At 46.5% G+C, this 18660-nt stretch overlaps 1 protein-coding gene across 8 annotated transcripts in view; it reads right to left on the bottom strand.

The window, feature by feature from the left end:
- Nucleotides 1-18660, bottom strand: part of myrf (myelin regulatory factor) — a 380450-nt gene that overhangs the window by 125873 nt on the left and 235917 nt on the right. For 7 of the 8 annotated variants that reach the window (XM_038807647.1, XM_038807649.1, XM_038807654.1 and 4 more), the window contains exon 5: nucleotides 5228-5289. In XM_038807647.1, the coding sequence (XP_038663575.1) occupies nucleotides 5228-5289 (62 nt within the window). Of the gene's footprint in view, nucleotides 1-4898; nucleotides 5052-5227; nucleotides 5290-18660 lie in introns of those variants that run through there. The other variant, XM_038807655.1, reaches the window with a different exon arrangement.

Raw genomic sequence — 18660 nt, 5'->3', positions numbered from 1 at the left:
TAAAGCAGCAGGTGACATGAGGTTGGCTTACTGCCAGTCAAAGGGCATGAGCTCATCGGAGATCATGGTTCCCTCACCTGGTTTTGGGAGATTTCAAATTTAACCTGCTAATATTTGGCTGTGCATGTGTTACCTCCAGTCCAGGCTCCATTATGCTTCAACCACACTAAAGGGCTGTGCCAGCTACTCTACCAAAGGTACACTTTCTGCTGGTGACTCTTCCTGATAGCCATGATTCCCACAGGTTACCGCATGGATTACAGCTAGTGACCTTCCTTGCGACTGCCATCACTTCTGTCATGCTCATTTTCCCACACATCTAAAACTGGGACCTCACTGACAAAGAGTCAGATTTTTCTCTTTATATAAATAATAAAAGTAAATTACTGAGGATGCTGGAATCTGAAACCAAAGAGAAAATGCTGGGAAATCTCAGCAAGTCTGGCAGCATCTGTAGGGAGAGAAAAGAGCTAATGTTTCGAGTCCAGATGACCCTTTGTCAAAACTATAAGACAGAGAAAGTGGGAAAAATTGATACTGTGCAGTTTGAATGAAAGATGAATCATAGCCACATAGTCCCATTTTCTCCAAATCAAAGGTGTAGCAATGGGTACCCGCATGGGCCCGAGCTATGCTTGCCTTTTTATGGGGTGTATGGAACATTCCTTGCTCCAGGCCTACCCGGGTCCACTCCCACAACTCCTTTACCGGTACATTGATGACTATTTTGGTGCCGCCTCATGCTCTCGTCCGGACCTGGAAAAATTCATCAATTTCGCTTACAGTTTCCACTCTTCCATCACTTTCACCTGTCCATCTCAGACACTTCTCTTCCCTTCCTGGATCTTTCTGTCTCCATTTCCGGCAATGGACTATCTACCATTATCCACTACAAGCCCACTGACTCCCACAGCTATCTGGACTACAGCTCTTCACACCCTACACCCTGTAAGGACTCCATCCCTTTCTCTCAACTCCTTCGCCTCCGTCGCATTTGTTCCGACTATGCCACTTTCCAAAATGGTTCCTTGAAAATGTGTTCCTTCTTTCTCAACCGTAATTTCCCACCTACAGTTGTTGACATGACCTTCAACATTGTGCGGTCCATCTCCCGTGCCACTAGACTCGCCCCCTCCTCTCCCTCCCAGAACAAAGATAGAATCCCCCTCATTCTCACATTTCATCCCACCAGCCTCCGCATGCAAAGCATAATCCTCTGCCATTTTCGCCAATTCCAGAGTGATGCCACCACCAAACAAATCTTACCTTCACTCTCTCTGTCAACAGTCCACAGAGACTGTTCCCTCCGAGATAATCTAGTCCACTCCTCCACCATACCCAGTACCTCTCCCATCACCCATGGCATCTTCTCATGCAATCGCAGAAGGTGTAACACCTGCCCCTTTACCTCTTCCATGCTTAACATCCCAGGCCCAAAACACTCATTCCAGGTTAAGCAGCGTTTCACTTGCACCTCTTTCAATCTGGTCTATTGCATTCACTGCTCCCAATGTGGTCTCTTCTATATCAGAGAGACCAAACGCAGACTGGGTGATCGGTTTGCTGACCATCTTCGGTCTGTGCGCATTCAGGACCCTAACCTTCCCGTTGCTTGCCATTTTAACACAAGGCCCTTCTCCCATATCTGTCCTTGGCCTGCTGCAATGTTCCAGTGAACCACAACGCAAACTGGAGAAAGAACATCTCATCTTCAGGTTAGGAATACTACAGCCTTCCAGTCTCAACATCGAATTCAACAACTTCAGATTCATTTTAACTGTCTTTTACCATTTCTTTCCCTTTTGTCTTTCTTTATATATATTTAACACCCGTCCCCTCATCTTAGTCACCTTTCCTTACCCTTTCACCCCTTTGCTTCCCCCTTCCCCTCCCCCCACATCTACATCTCTCACAGTTTACCCTCTGATATTAGTTTCTCTGCTGTTTGGCCTCTCACACCTTTTGTTCTCTCTGGGGACTGCCATTAGCACTCTTTCCACATGGTTTCTGTAGAAAAAAAATGAATTGGGTACTCTAAAAAAATTTTAAAAAATAAATCTCTGTCCTAAATGGTCTTCCCCATATCCTCACACTGTGGTCCCTGGTTCTGGACACACCCACCATTGGGAACATCCTTCCTGCATCTACCCTGTCTAGTCTTGTTAAAATTTTATAGGTTTCTATGAGATTACGCCTCAATCTTCTGGACTTCAGTGAATACAATCCTCATCGATTCAATTAGTCCCGCCGTCCCAGGAATCAGTCTGGTCAACCTTCGCTGCACTCCTTCTAGAGCAGGAATATCCTTCCTCAGCTGAGGAGACCAAAACTGCACATGGTAGCATAGTAGTTAGCCCAATTGCTTCACAGCTCCAGGGTCCCAGGTTCGATTCCCAGCTTGGGTCACTGTCTGTGCGGAGTCTGCACGTTCTCCCCGTGTGTGCGTGGGTTTCCTCTGGTTTGCTCCAGTTTCCTCCCACAGTCCAAAGATGTGCAGGTTAGGTGGATTGGCCATGATAAATTGCCCTTAGTGTCCAAAATTGCCCTTCGTGTTGGGTGGGGTTACTGGGTTATGGGGATAGGGTGGAGATGTGGGCCTGGGTAGGGTGCTCTTTCCAAGAGCCGGTGCAGACTCAATGGGCCAAATGGCCTCCTTCTGTACTGTAAATTCTATGATTCAATGGGGTGATTGTCCAGCCCCCCCGCCCAGCGACCAGAGAATTACACCCGAGGACAATGGACTTTCCCACTGTCCGCGTCTCACCCATGGCAATCTTGCGGCGGGCAGGGGGGAAGAATTCAACCCAATATTCCAGGTGGCCTCACCAAGGCCTGTATAATTGTAGCAAGACATCTCTGCTCTTGAAATCTAAAACCGGAAAGAGCATATGATCCTCCCTGCATTTCATCCAAACAAACTACCTCAGTATCTCTTTATTCAGTCAGAACTCCCAACTCGAGTGTCAACTTGACACAGTTGCAGCATTCTCAGGAGATATGTATTTGGGGAGGGCTCTGCAGCCTACATGAGTTAATCCATTTGGTTCTGTTATTGAAACATCCAATTTTTTCTTTTATTGATTCAAAGTTTTTACCTTCACTGCTCTATCCAGAAGTCTATTCTATTATCAGTTATCTAATTGTGTAAAGAACTTGCTGATATTAATTAGCCTTGAATATGCCTTTTAATAAGTTGAACTGTACCTGCATGCTCCTGTCGTAGTTTAGTTTGAAATAGTTTTCTGAAAATCCTTTCGCTCCATCATTTATTAGTTTGTTTATGGGGCATCGTTGCAAAACTGGAAAACTCAATTTTCTCTGGTGGGACCCAGTGCCTCAAATCTATGTCACTAGAGATTTCTTTCATAACTCATCTCGGAATCACTTCCGAGGCCTGAGTGTCTTCATGGTGTTCATGAGGCAGACTGAATGCAGCGTTCAAGGTATTATTTGAGCACTACTCCCTTTGAATTGTCTTTGACTGGTTTGGTTGTAGAGTTCAACATTCTGTTTGCCTGATTTGTTGCTGTTCTGTATGCCAAAAGACTGGGTGTTCAAGCTCCAGCGAAAGGCTTCAGCAAGTTAAACGCCTCTCTGCTGCAGTACTGATGGACTGCTGTATTGTCAGAGGGGGTCACCCTACAGGTGAAATGTTGAACTGATGCCCCGTCTACCTGTTCCATTGGTTCCAGTAGATGTTACCCATGAACCAATGGAAGAATAGGAAGGAGTTTTGTCTTCTGCCTATCAACAACACCATCTTTTTCACAGTAACTTCATTGCAGTGTTAATGTCAGCCTACTTGTAAATAAAGATAATAAGATTATTATTATCAAAAACAGATGAACTGATCATTCATCTAATGGTTACTTGTTACATGGTTTCCCATGTTCACTTACATGAGAACCATCATGGCACCTGACAGTATTTCACTGTGATGTGCTTTGGCACCTTCTGACAAGTACAACGCAAATCTTTAGTTTCTGATTTTTGTACTCAGAACCAAATGCTTTTTGAACTTCAACATTCAAGTGCCCTACCCGATCAAACTCTAATCTCATCGATAGTGCCACGTTGTATGTCAGGATGTGAAAGATACATGTGCACCACTTTACCTGAAACTTGCTCTTTATGTGCAACTGACCTCCCCCACTGCCAACCCACCCTCCCTCCCTTCGGAGATATCCTAGTGGTTTCAGACTGCTGCACTTTGTTGCTGCTTATCAGTGCTGGAAGTCGGAAAATACTGTCTTATAACAATTTGACGCAGAACGCATTAATGGTCTTACAGATGACTCACATTTCCCATAGAATGAACAGTCAGCCTCTCCCCACATCCCCCACTCACCAACATCAAAAAATTAATTGCATTCCCTCCAATTATAACAGCAAGGCCCAAGCTTACACAAGCGCTACTATCTCCTCAAGAGCTGATATCGCACACAGCATTAGCACACTGACAGAAACTGTCTTGTGACCTGGTCTACACTTCCTTCTATTGGTTCTTTTTTCATTCCAAGACTTTGACTCCCTTTTCCTCTTCTCTCACTCTCTGCATGCGCTCTCTCCTTCTCATCCTGTGTTCTCTTTTCTTCTCCTCTCTGCTTCCCCCCTCATACTCTCATCGACCTTTCAATCTCTCCCTGCCCTTATTTTCCCAAAATTCCATCCACTACCAATTTACATCGCCCTTCTCTTGCTAGAACTTAAAAATCTGACTCAGATTCACAAAGACAGGTGAATAATTTGCCAAAAACGTTAAATTTTCAGGATCTCTGACAAAAGGAACATTTGATAAGCACAACACAACTCAAACAGCACAAGAAGCACAGGCAAAGCTCATGAAAGTCACAAGAGTCAGTGGAAGGTACTTGCAACAAACAGAAACTCTTACTTACCATCTAGACTCTTCTCTTTAACTGTTTTGACTTTTCCCCTTCAGTTTCCAGCACACCATTTCAAAGAATGTCCACGTAGTCCTTATCCCTACAGGCTCCTAATGTCGCTACTGCAGTTTTTCTCATTTGCTAACGTTGTTTACTCACTAATTTTAGCACGGCAAACCTTTCAGTGGAGTGTAGCACTAAACAAAAGCTGAGAGCTTTGATAATATTTATAAATGGCTGCTTTTACTGATAATTCAGGCATGTGGTCACACCTTTATTCAGACAGAAGTTTGGTAGAGCCGAGAGCAAACCAATCCCAAATAGGAAGATATAGAACTTACCATTCACCTGTTGAGGGGAGTACGGCTCGGATCCAGAATCAGGAGGAGATTCAGGTAAAGTGCTGAGAAAACAAAAGTGTTGTGTGACATTAAATTGTATGATACAAATAATTAAACGCTGTGCCTCAACATGTAGGCATATTCTAACAGATATATTATCTGCTAACCCTTTCTTAACTAATCGGCAGGTTGGAACTGCACTCCTCTTGTCAACTTTAGGAACAGATCAAACAACTTGAATATCAACGGTCATTTAAAAATGAAATATGTTGTGTTTTCTTTTTTAAAAATAAATTTTGTATGCAATTTTTTTTCCCAATGAAAGGACAATTATGCATGGCCAATCCACCTAACCTGCACATCTTTGGGTTGTGGGAGTGAAACCCACGCAGACACGGAGAGAATGTGCAAACTACACTGTTTTCTTTTAATTGTTTCCTCCCTTTCTATTTAAAATCAGAAGCAGTGTATGTTCCGTTTAGCCTCAGAATGTCCTTTCCTGTGGCTATGGCGATCCTCTAAAGTAACTATGTTTGTGTGTAAGGGCAGTGCTGTTCATAGAGTTGCCCTTTTAGAGCAGCAACTCTCACAAGATCCCTAATAAAAGGAACACTGAAAGAACACGGCACAAGCAATCGGCTAGCAAAACAAAGGGATGGATAAACTTTGAGCCAATGATCCAACATGTTGTGAATTCTGAATGGTGGCTGATTTGACATTGGGAATGGCAGAAATACAATCATAAGGTGCTCACCTCTCCTTGTGGCCAGGAGTTACTGAAAGACATAGAAGCAGAGGACATTCAAAGGAGGAGACAAAATAAATTTCTAAAAATGAGGCGGGGGGGAGGAATGGAGAGATGGTGCCAAAAAGGCTGATTTTTAGCATGGTAGATTTTGAACAATGTGTTTCATAGGGCTCGCAATCTTCGAACAAAGCAAGTACTGAGATATTAAAAAGGAATTTATTTATCATGCAACTCCCATGAACCTGGCTCCACCTTATTATGTTTGAGAAACCAAAGTGAAAGCATTTATATTTCACCATGGCCCAAGGTGCAGTGTACCAAGATTAGGAGAGAAAATGGGTTAAGTCAGTGGAGGTGTTATCGAGATTGAGCTAAACTGTTCAGAGGAAGTTGAATCAGTCTCAATGGAGGAAACATGGAGTTGGGCAGAAAACGTATGAAAAATGGTCAATTCAAACCTTGAAAATTGGATCGAGAAAAGGAAATAAATGCCAAAAGCATTGTTAGAATGCTCAAACTGATTTATCACAAAGCACTTTACTAATTTCCTCCATTAGTCCCCTGATTCACATGAGAATGTATGGAATTGCTGACCTTTTCTTCCAATGTGCAGTGGTCAAAATCTGGGATTGTCTTTGTTATTTTGACTCCTGTGCACTTCCTCATCATCTTTGTATTAGTGCACGGCCCCAATCTGAAGGATTTCCTCATGATGTTTAGCAGTTTGTTTATATGTCTAACTAGTTGCAATGGTGAATTGGGAGATTCTGCAAGGAGGTCTCTGATGCAGATTTGGACTATAATGTTTGATAAAATGTTTGTACTCGTTCCTTAGATTTACTAGTGACAATTTTAACTTTTGGCAGACTTTGAGCATGAGTGGAAAGATCAGGTCAATACCATCCAATATCATTGGAAAGGCTCACTCAAATTTGACTGGAGAACTCCCTGCACGTTTCCATAATGATGAGCATATGAATATACGTACATATGAGTTAAGAGCAGGAGTGGGCCACTCGGCCCCTCGAGCCTGGTCCACCATTCAATAACATCATAGGCTGAGCTGATTGTAACTTTAACTCCTGCCTACCCCGATAACCTTTCACCCCCTTGTTAATCAAGGGTCTATCTAGCTCTGCTTTGAAAATATTCAAAGATTCTGCTTCCACTGTCGTTTGAGGAAGAGCGTTCCAGAGACTCAACACCCTGAGAATTCACTGAATTGGAGAACAGGAGTGTGGTATCTATTTAAAGAATGCTTGAACCTCTTAGAAGTGGGTTGTCGTTTACTCTGCTGCAATATTTGTTGTGACTCCAAGATGTAGGGTGCTACGTAGCATGTGCAAGAGCACCAAGGCTCAGTGACTCAGCACTGGAGATCTTCATGGAGTAGGTGTGAACCCATAAACTACTTCGCTTTCCATTGATGCCATGGCAGATGCTGAAGCGGGCTTGGACTGAGATAGCAGAAAATAAAAATGCCAAAAGCAGCACTCACAGAATTTGGTTCAATGCTGTATGAGGTTCAAGGAGCCTACCCAAACAACATGGGTGAGAAGTATATATTGCTGTACCTGTTTTTCTGCATTAAACCATTCATCAGCACTTCCTCCCTCTCACACACCAAACACTTCCCTCCCCGCCTCTCCTGCTTGGCCTACAATCACCTGGAGATAGTGCACCAAACCTCCTCCTCATTTTAATCACACACACACACACTTGTTTTCATTACAACTTCACAAACAGCATCTGTTTTAGTTGGCAGCAACCAGAAAGCCTCTCTTGGCTCTTCTCAAGCAGGAACCATTTTCTGGTGTGTCACCTACTCACAACGTGTAGTCTCCCCGCTCTCAGTATACCTACCAACTAAAGATGCAGCACACATTTGCACATACAGGAACCAGGCACTAACTCACTTCTACTCTTTCTGCTGGGCAAAATGGCTGACAACAGCTGGGAGAAGACCTGAACTGACAGAGGGCCAGCCTTCGCTCAGACAGAAACTTGACTGCAGACAATTATACCCTGAACTTGGTGGGGAGTCCTGCTATACTCGGAGAATCTATAGCCCTTTCCTGCTGGCTCTTGATGTTCCTGAGGAAGATGATATGCAAAGGTTGGCCTTTGCAAAGAAGGTTTCAGTCACCTCCTAATGCAGGCATGGCGTACCAACTGAGCAACATGCCTGATATTAGCTGCTGTAGTCTGGAGTGACCTTGAGGCAAAAAGAACTGAGGGCTGTAGTGACTCACTGCTCAAGCCAATGCATGGCCAACTGTGGGACTGAGGTGAAATCTTGCTGGATGTGGCTTCACAGTCTCTTCATTAAAGCAGTTTCCTCCTTTATAAATTCCTAACGACAATGTGCGGGGGGGGCGGGGGCAGCGAATCATGTCCACATGTTCTGGGCATGTCCAAAACAGGTGATTCTGGCAGGGGTTTGCCGACACCATGTCCACGGTATTAAACACAAGGGTGGAGGCGGCGATTTTTGGGGTGTCGCAGGACCCGGGAGTCCAGGAGGAGAAAGAGGCAGATGCTCTGGCCTTTGCCTCCCTGGTAGCCCGGAGGCGGATATTACTGGTGCGGAGGGACTCAAATCCCCCGAAATCGGAGACCTGGCTTTCAGACATGGCAGGCTTCCTCTGCCTGGAAAAAAATTAAGTTCGCCATGAAAGGGTCTCTGTTCGTGTTCGCCCGGAGGTGGCAACCATTCGTCGACTTCCTCGCAGAGAACTAATCGTCAGCAGAAGGGGGGGGGGGGGGGGGGGGGGGGGGGGGTTAGGTTAGTGTAGGTAAGTAATGGCAGGACCTGTGGGAGAGGGTGGCGGAATTTGCACTATGTATATATTTCTCTTGTTATTTATTTTGCTGATTTTGTTGCTGTTAAAATGCCGAAGAAAATACCTCAATAAGACGTATATTAAAAAAAAAAATTCCGAACGATCCTAACTGTAGCTCCCTCAGGTTCCCCTGCTTGATGTCACTGCTCGTCCTCCAAGCAGAATGCAGGGGCCAAGATAAATCCCATGCTCTGTCCATCCAGAAATTCCCTGAGCTGCTTGAATTCTTTGTAGCAAGTTGTACCATAAATCCATCAATATCCATGTCTGCAATGTCGCTACGAGGCAAGTAATTTTTTTTCCCAAACAAATGCCAAACACCCAAGCACTCGCACATGAGTGACCCTTTAAATAGCACTTCAAATGTTAATTTCTCAGCTGTATCAATTTCAGGCAAATCTCTGTGATTTCAGACAAAACAACAGCTTCAGGGTCCGACTGATGTTCGAACGTCCTTACTGGAATACACCAATGAGGCTCCCATCTGAAAAAGAGATGCACGTGAATGCCCCAATAGAAATGGGGATGGACTAATTGGGAAAGAAAATCAGTACACTGGATAAAAACAAATTACTGCGGATGCTGGAATCTGAAACCAAAGAGAAAATGCTGGAAAATCTCAACAGGTCTGGCAGCATCTGTAGGGAGAGAAAAGAGCTAACGTTTCGAGTCCAGGTGACCCTGTGTCAAAGAAATGCTGAAAGAAAATCAGGACGTTTAGCACAGTGATTTTTGAGTAAAACTGGTAAAGACTTTGAAATTGGGCCCCATCATCGGTCCAGTAATTAATACACCCAGAATTTTATTTGTTTTCCGCTCTTCACTATGGGAAGGGGTGGCACAGTGGTTAGCACTGCTGCCTCACAGCACCAAGGACCCAGGATCGATTCCGAACTCGGGTGTCTGTCAGTTTGGAGTTTGCAAGTTTTCCACGTGTCTGCGTGGGTTATCTCCGGGTTCTTTGGTTTCCTCTAACAGTCCAAAGATGTGCAGGTTAGTTGGAATGGCCATGCTCAATTGCCCCTTACGGTGGTGTTGCAGGGATAGGAGGGGGGATTGAGCCTAGGTCTTTCAAAGGGTCGGTGCAGAATCGATGGGCTGAATGCCTCCTTCTGCACTGTAGGGATTCTATGTGGTATTCAATGTTTGGTCAAGTATTACACCAGGGACTTTGGGAGCGGCCATGGAGTGAGTGGCTGCACACAGGGTGGCTCCTGCTTGAAAGCATTGGTTTTGGCCCTTTTTATCCAAACTTTGGGGAATTTCAGCAGAAAGGTTGTGCAGAAAGTGGAGGGTGATTATTTGTCTCCCGGATGGGTATGTTTACTGGGTACCAAGCTTGACAGAAGACAGTGAGAGCCCGGCTAAGGAGTTGGGGAGACTCGTGGTGCAGCATCAATTGCAAACCTGTAGGAAGGGAAAGGATGGTGGTTGGTTGGAAAGCTGCAAATGCAGCAGTTGATGAGCTTCAGTAAGGACGGATTTCGCTGGAGCGTAGAGAAATGCAGAGTGACTGGTCAAAGGCAATTGGGGGGCCAGTGGCACAGGAGGAGAAGAGCCTCGAGGTGCAGGTGTGATGATCCAGGAGGTGAAGAAGGTGGTGTCTATCCAGAGTGACCGGATTGTGACACTGGAAGTGGAGATGGTGATCCTGGGGGACATATGCAAGATGCTGCGAGCAAAGGTGGAGAGCCAGGAAAAAGGGTCCAGATGGCAAAATCTGATGAGTGTGGGCCTATTGAACGGAACAAGTGCAACGGGCTACGTTGCGAGGATGCTGGCCACCTTCGTGGATGAGAAGGTGCTGGACAAGGCCCCGGAGGTGGACCGGGCCCATAGGTCCCTGAGGCAGAGACCAAGAGCAGGAAACCATCGCGGGCGGTGATTGTGCGTATACACAAGTTCCAGGACAAGGGAAAGATTCTGAGGTGGGCGCAGCAGGATTGTGATTGGGAAGGAAACCGAATTTGGATTTACCAGGACATTGGTGAGGAGCTCTCCAAGAGACAGGCGGGGTTCACCAAGGCCAAAGCAGTGTTGTACCAGCGACAAATTCGGTTTGGGGTGCTGTACCCGACCAGACTTTAGGTCACTTTCGAGGGCCGGTAATATTACTTTGGGATGCCGGCAGAAGCGAATGACTTTGATAAGGAACATAAACTGGGGTGTACTGAAGGGGGAGCGTGGGTGAAAATGGGTGAAAGTTCTGTCTCTGTTGAATGTTGTTTTGTGTTTCTGTTTGCCGATTGGGAAAGGTTGTTATGGGGTGGTTGCACCCCGCTCCCCCTTCTTATATATTTTTGTATTGAAGTTAAATTACTGCTTTTTTTGGAGGGGGCCCTTCAGTGTTGGGAGTATAGTGTTCAATTGCTTTGCACTCTGTTGGTTATGCTCTGCGTAGTGCATAGGGGTTTGTTGTGGATTGGGAATGGGGCGGCTCGCAAATACTCTGTACGGGGGCCATTTTGGGGTGTTGTTTCTCACTTTGGGTTGGGTGCGGGGGGGCGAAGGGATGTCTGGTGAGAAGCAACGGGGGGGTGGGGGGGTGCGCAGGTGGGAGTAACGATGCTAGTGAGAAATGCTACTGAATGGAAGTGAAGTGGGGGGGGGCTACAGTGGAAGGGGAGGTGATGTGACAGTTATGGAGGGTGAGTTTGGTCATGTATGGGATGGGGGGGCCATCTCGGGTTCGGCACGATTTAGAGTGGGGTTGTGGGGGCAGAGCTTAAAGGCAATGATGGCGGCTCTGAGGGGAGGGCAGGTGGAAGCCTCTGGTGAGAATCATAACATGGAATGTCCGCGGGCTAATTAGGCCGGTTAAGCGGTCCCGGGTGTCATAATATCCACTCATGTATATAATGAGATGCAGACAGGCAGTGATTGGCACATAGGATGACCAATGAACACAGAACAACCAATCACCAGACAAGACACCACCACTATAAAGCCCACAGGGCATTAAGACTCCTTCTCTCAGGACCCAGCTACTGAGATGGTCAGAGTGCACACGTTAGTGGGCACTATTGCCATGTGGTAGCTAGTAAGTCTGGTCAAGCCAGTAAGAGGTCATCAGTAGGATTAATAGAGTGTCAACCCACAGCTGAACATGTACAGCAGTTCATAGTTAAATAAAACAGTGTTTCATCATCTCCGGTGTCAGACGTTTGCTTCTAACTTCCCTGCATCCAGTTGCAGTCAATGTCGAACCAACCTGCCTAACACATCACCGGGTGTTCGCACACTGGAAGTTTGAGAGCAGCGGTGATTTTCCTACAGGAGACGTACTCCGGGTGAAAGTTCAGGTGAAGTTGAGGAAGGTGCGGTGGGGCAAATAATTCACTCGGGGTTTGACTCGAAGTTGGGGGGGGGGCGGGGGGGGGGGAAGGTTAACATACTGCTGACGAAGAAAACGGGGTTTACAAGGGAGGTGTGGGACCCGTGCGGTGGGAGGTTTGTGATAGTAAGTGGGGTGCTAATGGGCACTCCTGTGGTGTTGGCGAATGTGTGTGCGCCTAATTGGGACGATGCCGGATTCACGAAGAGGCTCGTAGGAGCGATCCCGGATTTGGACTCTCACCAGCTGATTATGGGGGACAAGTATTTTAAATATGTATTGGAGCTGAGGGTGGATAGGTCAGGCCCTAAGTCCATGGGGAGGTCAAGAATGGCGCGAGAGCTGGGCGGGTTTATGGAGGAAATGGGGATGATGGATCGTGGAGTTTTGGGAGAGGGAGTACTTCTTCTCGTATGTGTGTAATGTATATTCCTGGATTGACTTGTTTGTGGTGCTGATGGGTGGAAGGTGCAGAATATGTGGGAGCAGTGATTTGGGAACACAATCCGCACTATCTAGATGTTAGACTTAATTCAGGTCAACGCAGAGGCCAGGGTGTAGCTTGGATTTGGGGGTTTTGGCCGACAAGGCGTTCTGTGGGAAGGTGGCATTGGCGATTAAGAATTATGTTGAGCTTAATCAGAATGGGGGGATCAGCAGCCACGTTTTGGGAGGCCTTGAAGGTGGTGGCCCGGAGTAATTATCTTGTGCAAGACCCATAAGGATAGGATGGGGCGGGCGGAGCATCGGCTACTGTTGAATAGTTGAGGTGGATAGGAGCCACTCTGTGGCCCCCACAAAGGAGTTCTGGGGGAAAGAAAGAAGTTACAGGGGCAGTTTGATCGGTTGACGACGGGAAGGGCAGTTGAATCAGCTGTGGAGGACGTGGGCGCACAGTGTGAGTTTGGGGGGGGGGGGGGGGGGAGGCGAGTGGCATGTTGGCCCACCAGCTGTGGTGACAAGCAGCGCCGAGGGAAATTCTTCAGGTGACGGTGGGGGAGGACCCACACACGTGGTGTCGGATCCAGAAAGGATAAATGAGGTGTTCAGGACTTTTATGAGGGGGTGTATAGGGCCGAGCCTGGGGGGTGAGGAGCCTGATATGGGTCAGTTTTAAATGGGCTGGACTTCCCAGAATTGAATTAAGATAAGAGGCAGGCGCTGGAGGAGCTATTTGGGTTAAATGAGGTGGTGGAGTACATTGGCATGATGGAGTTGGGTTGTGCGCCGGGGCTGGATGGCTTTCCAGTGGAATTTTATAATCAGTTTGCGATGGTGTTGGCCCCCCCCCCCCCCCCCCCACACACACACACACACACACACACACACATGTTGGGCATGTTTACTGAAGCAGTGGAGAAGAGAGAGTTGCTGGCTACACTGGTGCAGGCATCAATTTAGCTGATTCTGAAACGGGGAAGGATCCATTGGAATGTGGGTCCTATAGGCCCATCCCGCTGCTGAATACGGATGTGAAAGGCCTGGCATAGGCATCAGTGAGACGGTTGGAGGGTTGTGTGCTGGAGGTGGTCTAGGAGGATCAAACGGGGTTTGTCAAGGGGAGGCCCTCTCGAGTAACATTTAGGAGGTGGCTAAACGTAATTATGACTGCGTCAGGGGTGCGAGTGCCAGAGGCGATTGTGCCAAGGGACGCAGAGAAGGCCTCTGACTGGGTAGATTGGAGGTATTTGTTTGAAATCCTGGGGAAGTTTGGGTTTAGGCCGAGGTTTGTGGCATAGGTTCGGTTGCTGTTTGTGTCCCCCATAGCAATTATGCAAACAAATGAGACAAACCCAGGGTATTTTGAGCTAACAGGGGTAGGAGGCAGGGGTGTACGCTATCCCCTCTATTGTATGCATTGGTGATTGAGCCCTTGGCAATGGCACTTTGGGCCTTGGCTGAATGGTGGGGCATTGAGGGGAGGGCAGGGAGCACCGTGTGTTGTTGTATGCTTGCGACCTGTTGCTGTTCATGACGGATCCGTTAGAAAGCATGTGCAGAATCATGGGCTTACTGAAGAGGTTTGGCCCCTTCTCGGGTTATAAACTGAACGTAGGGAAAAGTGAGGTGTTTCCGGTGAATGCAGCTTGGCGGGAGGTCAAACCTGGGGGTTCTGCCATTTGAGGTGGCAAGGGAGCAGTTCCAGTACCTGGGGATTCAGGTGACGAATTAGTGAGCAAAATTCATAGGTGGAATTGAACGAGGTTGGTGGAGGAGATCAAGGGGGACCTTAAAAGGTGGGATACGCTGTACCTGACATTGGTGGGTGGGTGCAGTTGGTTCCAGAATATGTTCCAGATGAACATATTGCCAAGATTCCTGTTTGTGTTTCAGTCCCTCCCAATTTTCCTCCCCGAGGCCATTTTCCGGATGGTGGATGCGCTAATCTTGGAATTGTAATGCACCGAGTGAACTTGGTGGGCATCACAGTAGCATAGTGGTTAGCACAATTGCATCACAGCTCTAGGGTCCCAGGTTCGATTCCCGGCTTGGGTCACTGTCTGTGCAGAGTCTGCAGATCCTCCCCGTGTGTGTGTGGGCTTTCTCCGGGTGCTCCGGTTTTCCTCCGACAGTCCAAAGATGTGCAGGTTAGGTGGATTGGCCATGCTAAATTGCCCTTAGTGTTCAAAATTGCCCTTAGTTCTGGGTGGGGTTACTGGGTTATGGGGATAGGGTGGAGATGTGGGCTTGGGTAGGGTGCTCTTTCAAAGTGCTGGTGCAGACTTGATGGGCTGAATGGCCTCCTTCTGCACTGTAAATTCTATGAACTCAACCACCTCCTGCGCAAGGATGTGTCTTATACAATTTAAGGTGGTGTACAGGGCCCACATGACTTGGGCCCGGATGAGTGGGTTTTTTCCGGGGGTAGTGGACGAGTGTGAGAGGTATGGAAAGGGGCCGGCGAATCATGCTCATATCTTCTGAGTATGTGAGGAGTCGGAGAACTTTTGGGAAGCAGTGTTCGGGAATTTATTGAAGATTGTAGGGGTTCAGATGAAGCCAAACCCTCTGATGGCGATCTTTCGGGTGTCGGAACTGCTGGAGGGGAAGGGGGCCAATGTTGTGGTCTTTGCCTCTCATATTGCCTGGCGATGGATACTTTTGAATTGGTGTTCGGCCACGCCGCTGGGGGCTGCGGCATGGCCTGGAGACTTGTACGAGTTTCTCAGGTTGGAAAGAAGGTTTGAGGTACTGTGGAGGTCGTTCTTGTCTATATTTGTTGTTTATAGTGGGGGTGAGGGTGGGGGGGAGTAAATATAGCCGTTCTTGGCTACACTTGTTGTTTGTAGTGGGGGGGGGAGTAAATATAGCCGTTCTTGGCTATACTTGTTGTTTGTAGTGGGGGGGGAGTAAATATAGCCATTCTTGGCTATATTTGTTGTTTGTAGTGGGGGTGAGTAAATGTTAAGATTGTGTTATTGTGTTGAGTATGTTTGGAATAAAATGGGCTGGATTCTCTGATTTTGAGACTAAGTGCTGAAACTGGCGTGGGAACAGAGGCGTTTTACGCCAGAAAAAAACGGCGCCACAGCTGCACCGATTCGAGGACCGTTGAGGGGCTAGCAACCTCGCCGGGTAAAACTCCAGCTCCAACACCAAAAATGGCTAGAGAATTACTGGGTCCGTGGTAACACATATGCACGGTGATGACTTGCAGCGGTTGCGTCGCACGACATGCGTCAGCCGCGCGTGGGCCCGGCCTGCCAAATAATGACTCCCTGGACCACCACCTACCAGCCTTCGCCAAAGCACCCCCAGCCAGTGGCACAGTTTACCCCCCCCTGACTGTGGCGGCACTGGACACAGTCTGCAGCCGCCACGCGGGGCAACGAAAAAAAAAAGTGCAAGTGTTCCGCGCTGACGGGGACTCGGCCTTCGGGGGCAGAGTATTGGGGGAGGGCCTTCTGATGGCGCGCCAATGCATTTTTAATGGCGTATGGTGTGCAACGCGATGACACCATTTTGGAGGGGGCGGAGACTCGAAAACCAGCATCAAACCTGCACCGCCCCCGATTTGGGGTCAGAAGGTATTCTCCGCCCGATCGCTGACTACGATATCGGCGTCAGGCAACAGAGAATCCTGCCCAACACCTTTTAAAAAAATATTACATCAGGGACTTCTTTTCACTAACTTAATTTAATAATTTACTCTTCATGCTGCAATCAGGTTTTGTTATTTTAGTGCATATGTGTGCTACTTCGTATCTTTCAATGTTATATATCATATCTGATGCTTCTGTTCTGTAGTTAATTCTTTATTTTCCTGTGTATATCTAAATATTCTCTTTTTATTTTGAGCCCCAAACATAATTTGGTGTCAGAGAAATTTGAATTCATAAATATCATGATCGGCAACAGTCCTGATGTGGAGATGCCGGCGTTGGACTGGGGTGAGCACAGTAAGAAGTCTTACAACACCAGGTTAAAGTCCAACAGGTTTGTTACAAACACGAGCTTTCGGAGCCCTGCTCCTTCCTCTGGTGAGTGAGGATGATTCACCTGAGGAAGGAGCAGGGCTCCGAAAGCTCGTGTTTGTAACAAACCTGTTGGACTTTAACCTGGTGCTGTAAGACTTCTTACTGGGCAACAGTCCCAGCATTGTTCACTGGCAAAGCCCTCTGAAGCTCATCAATGGCTGCCCTTTGTTTTGTATTAGCGAGGCAGTCTCTCAACTTTCAGAGCTGGGGAGAATGAGCTAACCTGGGAAAGGTAAGAGGTGAGCGAAGTTCAATCCATTCTACAATTTTTTTACTTTTTCTGTGACCATCCCAATGTATGTTTTTCTCATTTTTAGGCCATGGGGACAGAGAAAATCCATTCAGGCAGTCTGCAAAAATCTCCAGTGTTTAAAAAATAAACAGTCAGAATAAGTATAATTGAAAGCCAGTGATTTAGTTTAGGGTCCACAGGATGAAAGTATCTGTATAAAAACTGACCCTTTTTATTAATTGCAGTTAGACCACACATTCTGTTTTGACTCACGCCCTATAATGTAAAGGTTTATCAGATTTTTTTTAAGCCATATTTGCATGCTGGATACAAGTTAAACATTGGGAGCTAGTCTGTACCAGGCTGACAAAATGAACTTAACCTACATACCTCGCCAGTGGGGGAAGGGAAACTTCCTTTAAAAGCACTGTTTCCCTATTGTATATATCCAGGTTTGAAGTTCGAAGAACAAAAGTACCACGGCATAAAACATACAGATGTTCTCACATAGTATTCTGGTCACCATACTTAGGTATCGTTGTGATACAAAGAATCCAGAAACTCGGAAGGAGCGATCACAATATGGTGGAATTTAAAATACAGATGGAGGGTGAGAAAGTAAAATCAAATACTAGTGTTTCGTGTTTAAACAAAGGAGATTACAAGGGGATGAGAGAAGAACTAGCTAAGGTAGACTGGGAGCTAAGACTTTATGGTGGAACAGTTGAGGAACAGTGGAGAACCTGCCAAGCGATTTTTCACAGTGCTCAGCAAAGGTTTATACCAACAAAAAGGAAGGGCGGTAGAAAGAGGGAAAATCGACCGTGGATATCTAAGGAAATAAGGGAGAGTATCAAATTGAAGGAAAAAGCATATAAAGTGGCAAAGATTAGTGGGAGACTAGAGGACTGGGAAATCTTTAGGGGGCAACAGAAAGCTACTAAAAAAGCTATAAAGAAGAGTAAGATAGAGTATGAGAGTAAACTTGCTCAGAATATAAAAACAGACAGTAAAAGTTTTTACAAATATATAAAACAAAAAAGAGTGGCTAAGGTAAATATTGGTCCTTTAGAAGATGAGAAGGGAGTTTTAATAATGGGAAATGAGGAAATGGCTGAGGAACTGAACAGGTTTTTTGGGTCGGTCTTCACAGTGGAAGACACAAATAACATGCCAGCGACTGATAGAAATGAGGCTATGACAGGTGAGGACCTTGAGAGGATTGTTATCACTAAGGAGGTAGTGATGGGCAAGCTAATGGGGCTAAAGGTAGACAAATCTCCTGGCCCTGATGGAATGCATCCCAGAGTACTAAAAGAGATGGCTAGGGAAATTGCAGATGCACTAGTGATAATTTACCGAAATTCACTAGACTCTGGGGTGGTCCCGGTGGATTGGAAATTAGCAAACGTGACACCACTGTTTAAAAAAGGAGGTAGGCAGAAAGCAGGAAATTATAGGCCAGTGAGCTTAACTTCAGTAGTAGGGAAGATGCTGGAATCTATCATCAAGGAAGAAATAGCGAGGCATCTGGATAGAAATTGTCCCATTGGGCAGACGCAGCATGGGTTCATAAAGGGCAGGTCGTGCCTAACTAATTTAGTGGAATTTTTTGAGGACATTACCAGTGCAGTAGATAACGGGGAGCCGATGGATGTGGTATATCTGGATTTCCAGAAAGCCTTTGACAAGGTGCCACACAAAAGGTTGCTGCATAAGATAAAGATGCATGGCATTAAGGGTAAAGTAGTAGCATGGATAGAGGATTGGTTAATTAATAGAAAGCAAAGAGTGGGGA

Source organism: Scyliorhinus canicula, chromosome 9, assembly GCF_902713615.1.
Source record: "Scyliorhinus canicula chromosome 9, sScyCan1.1, whole genome shotgun sequence".
Lineage (NCBI taxonomy): Eukaryota > Metazoa > Chordata > Chondrichthyes > Carcharhiniformes > Scyliorhinidae > Scyliorhinus > Scyliorhinus canicula.
The sequence above is the reverse complement of the archived record's forward strand: the minus strand, read 5'-3'. Positions and strand labels throughout refer to the sequence as shown.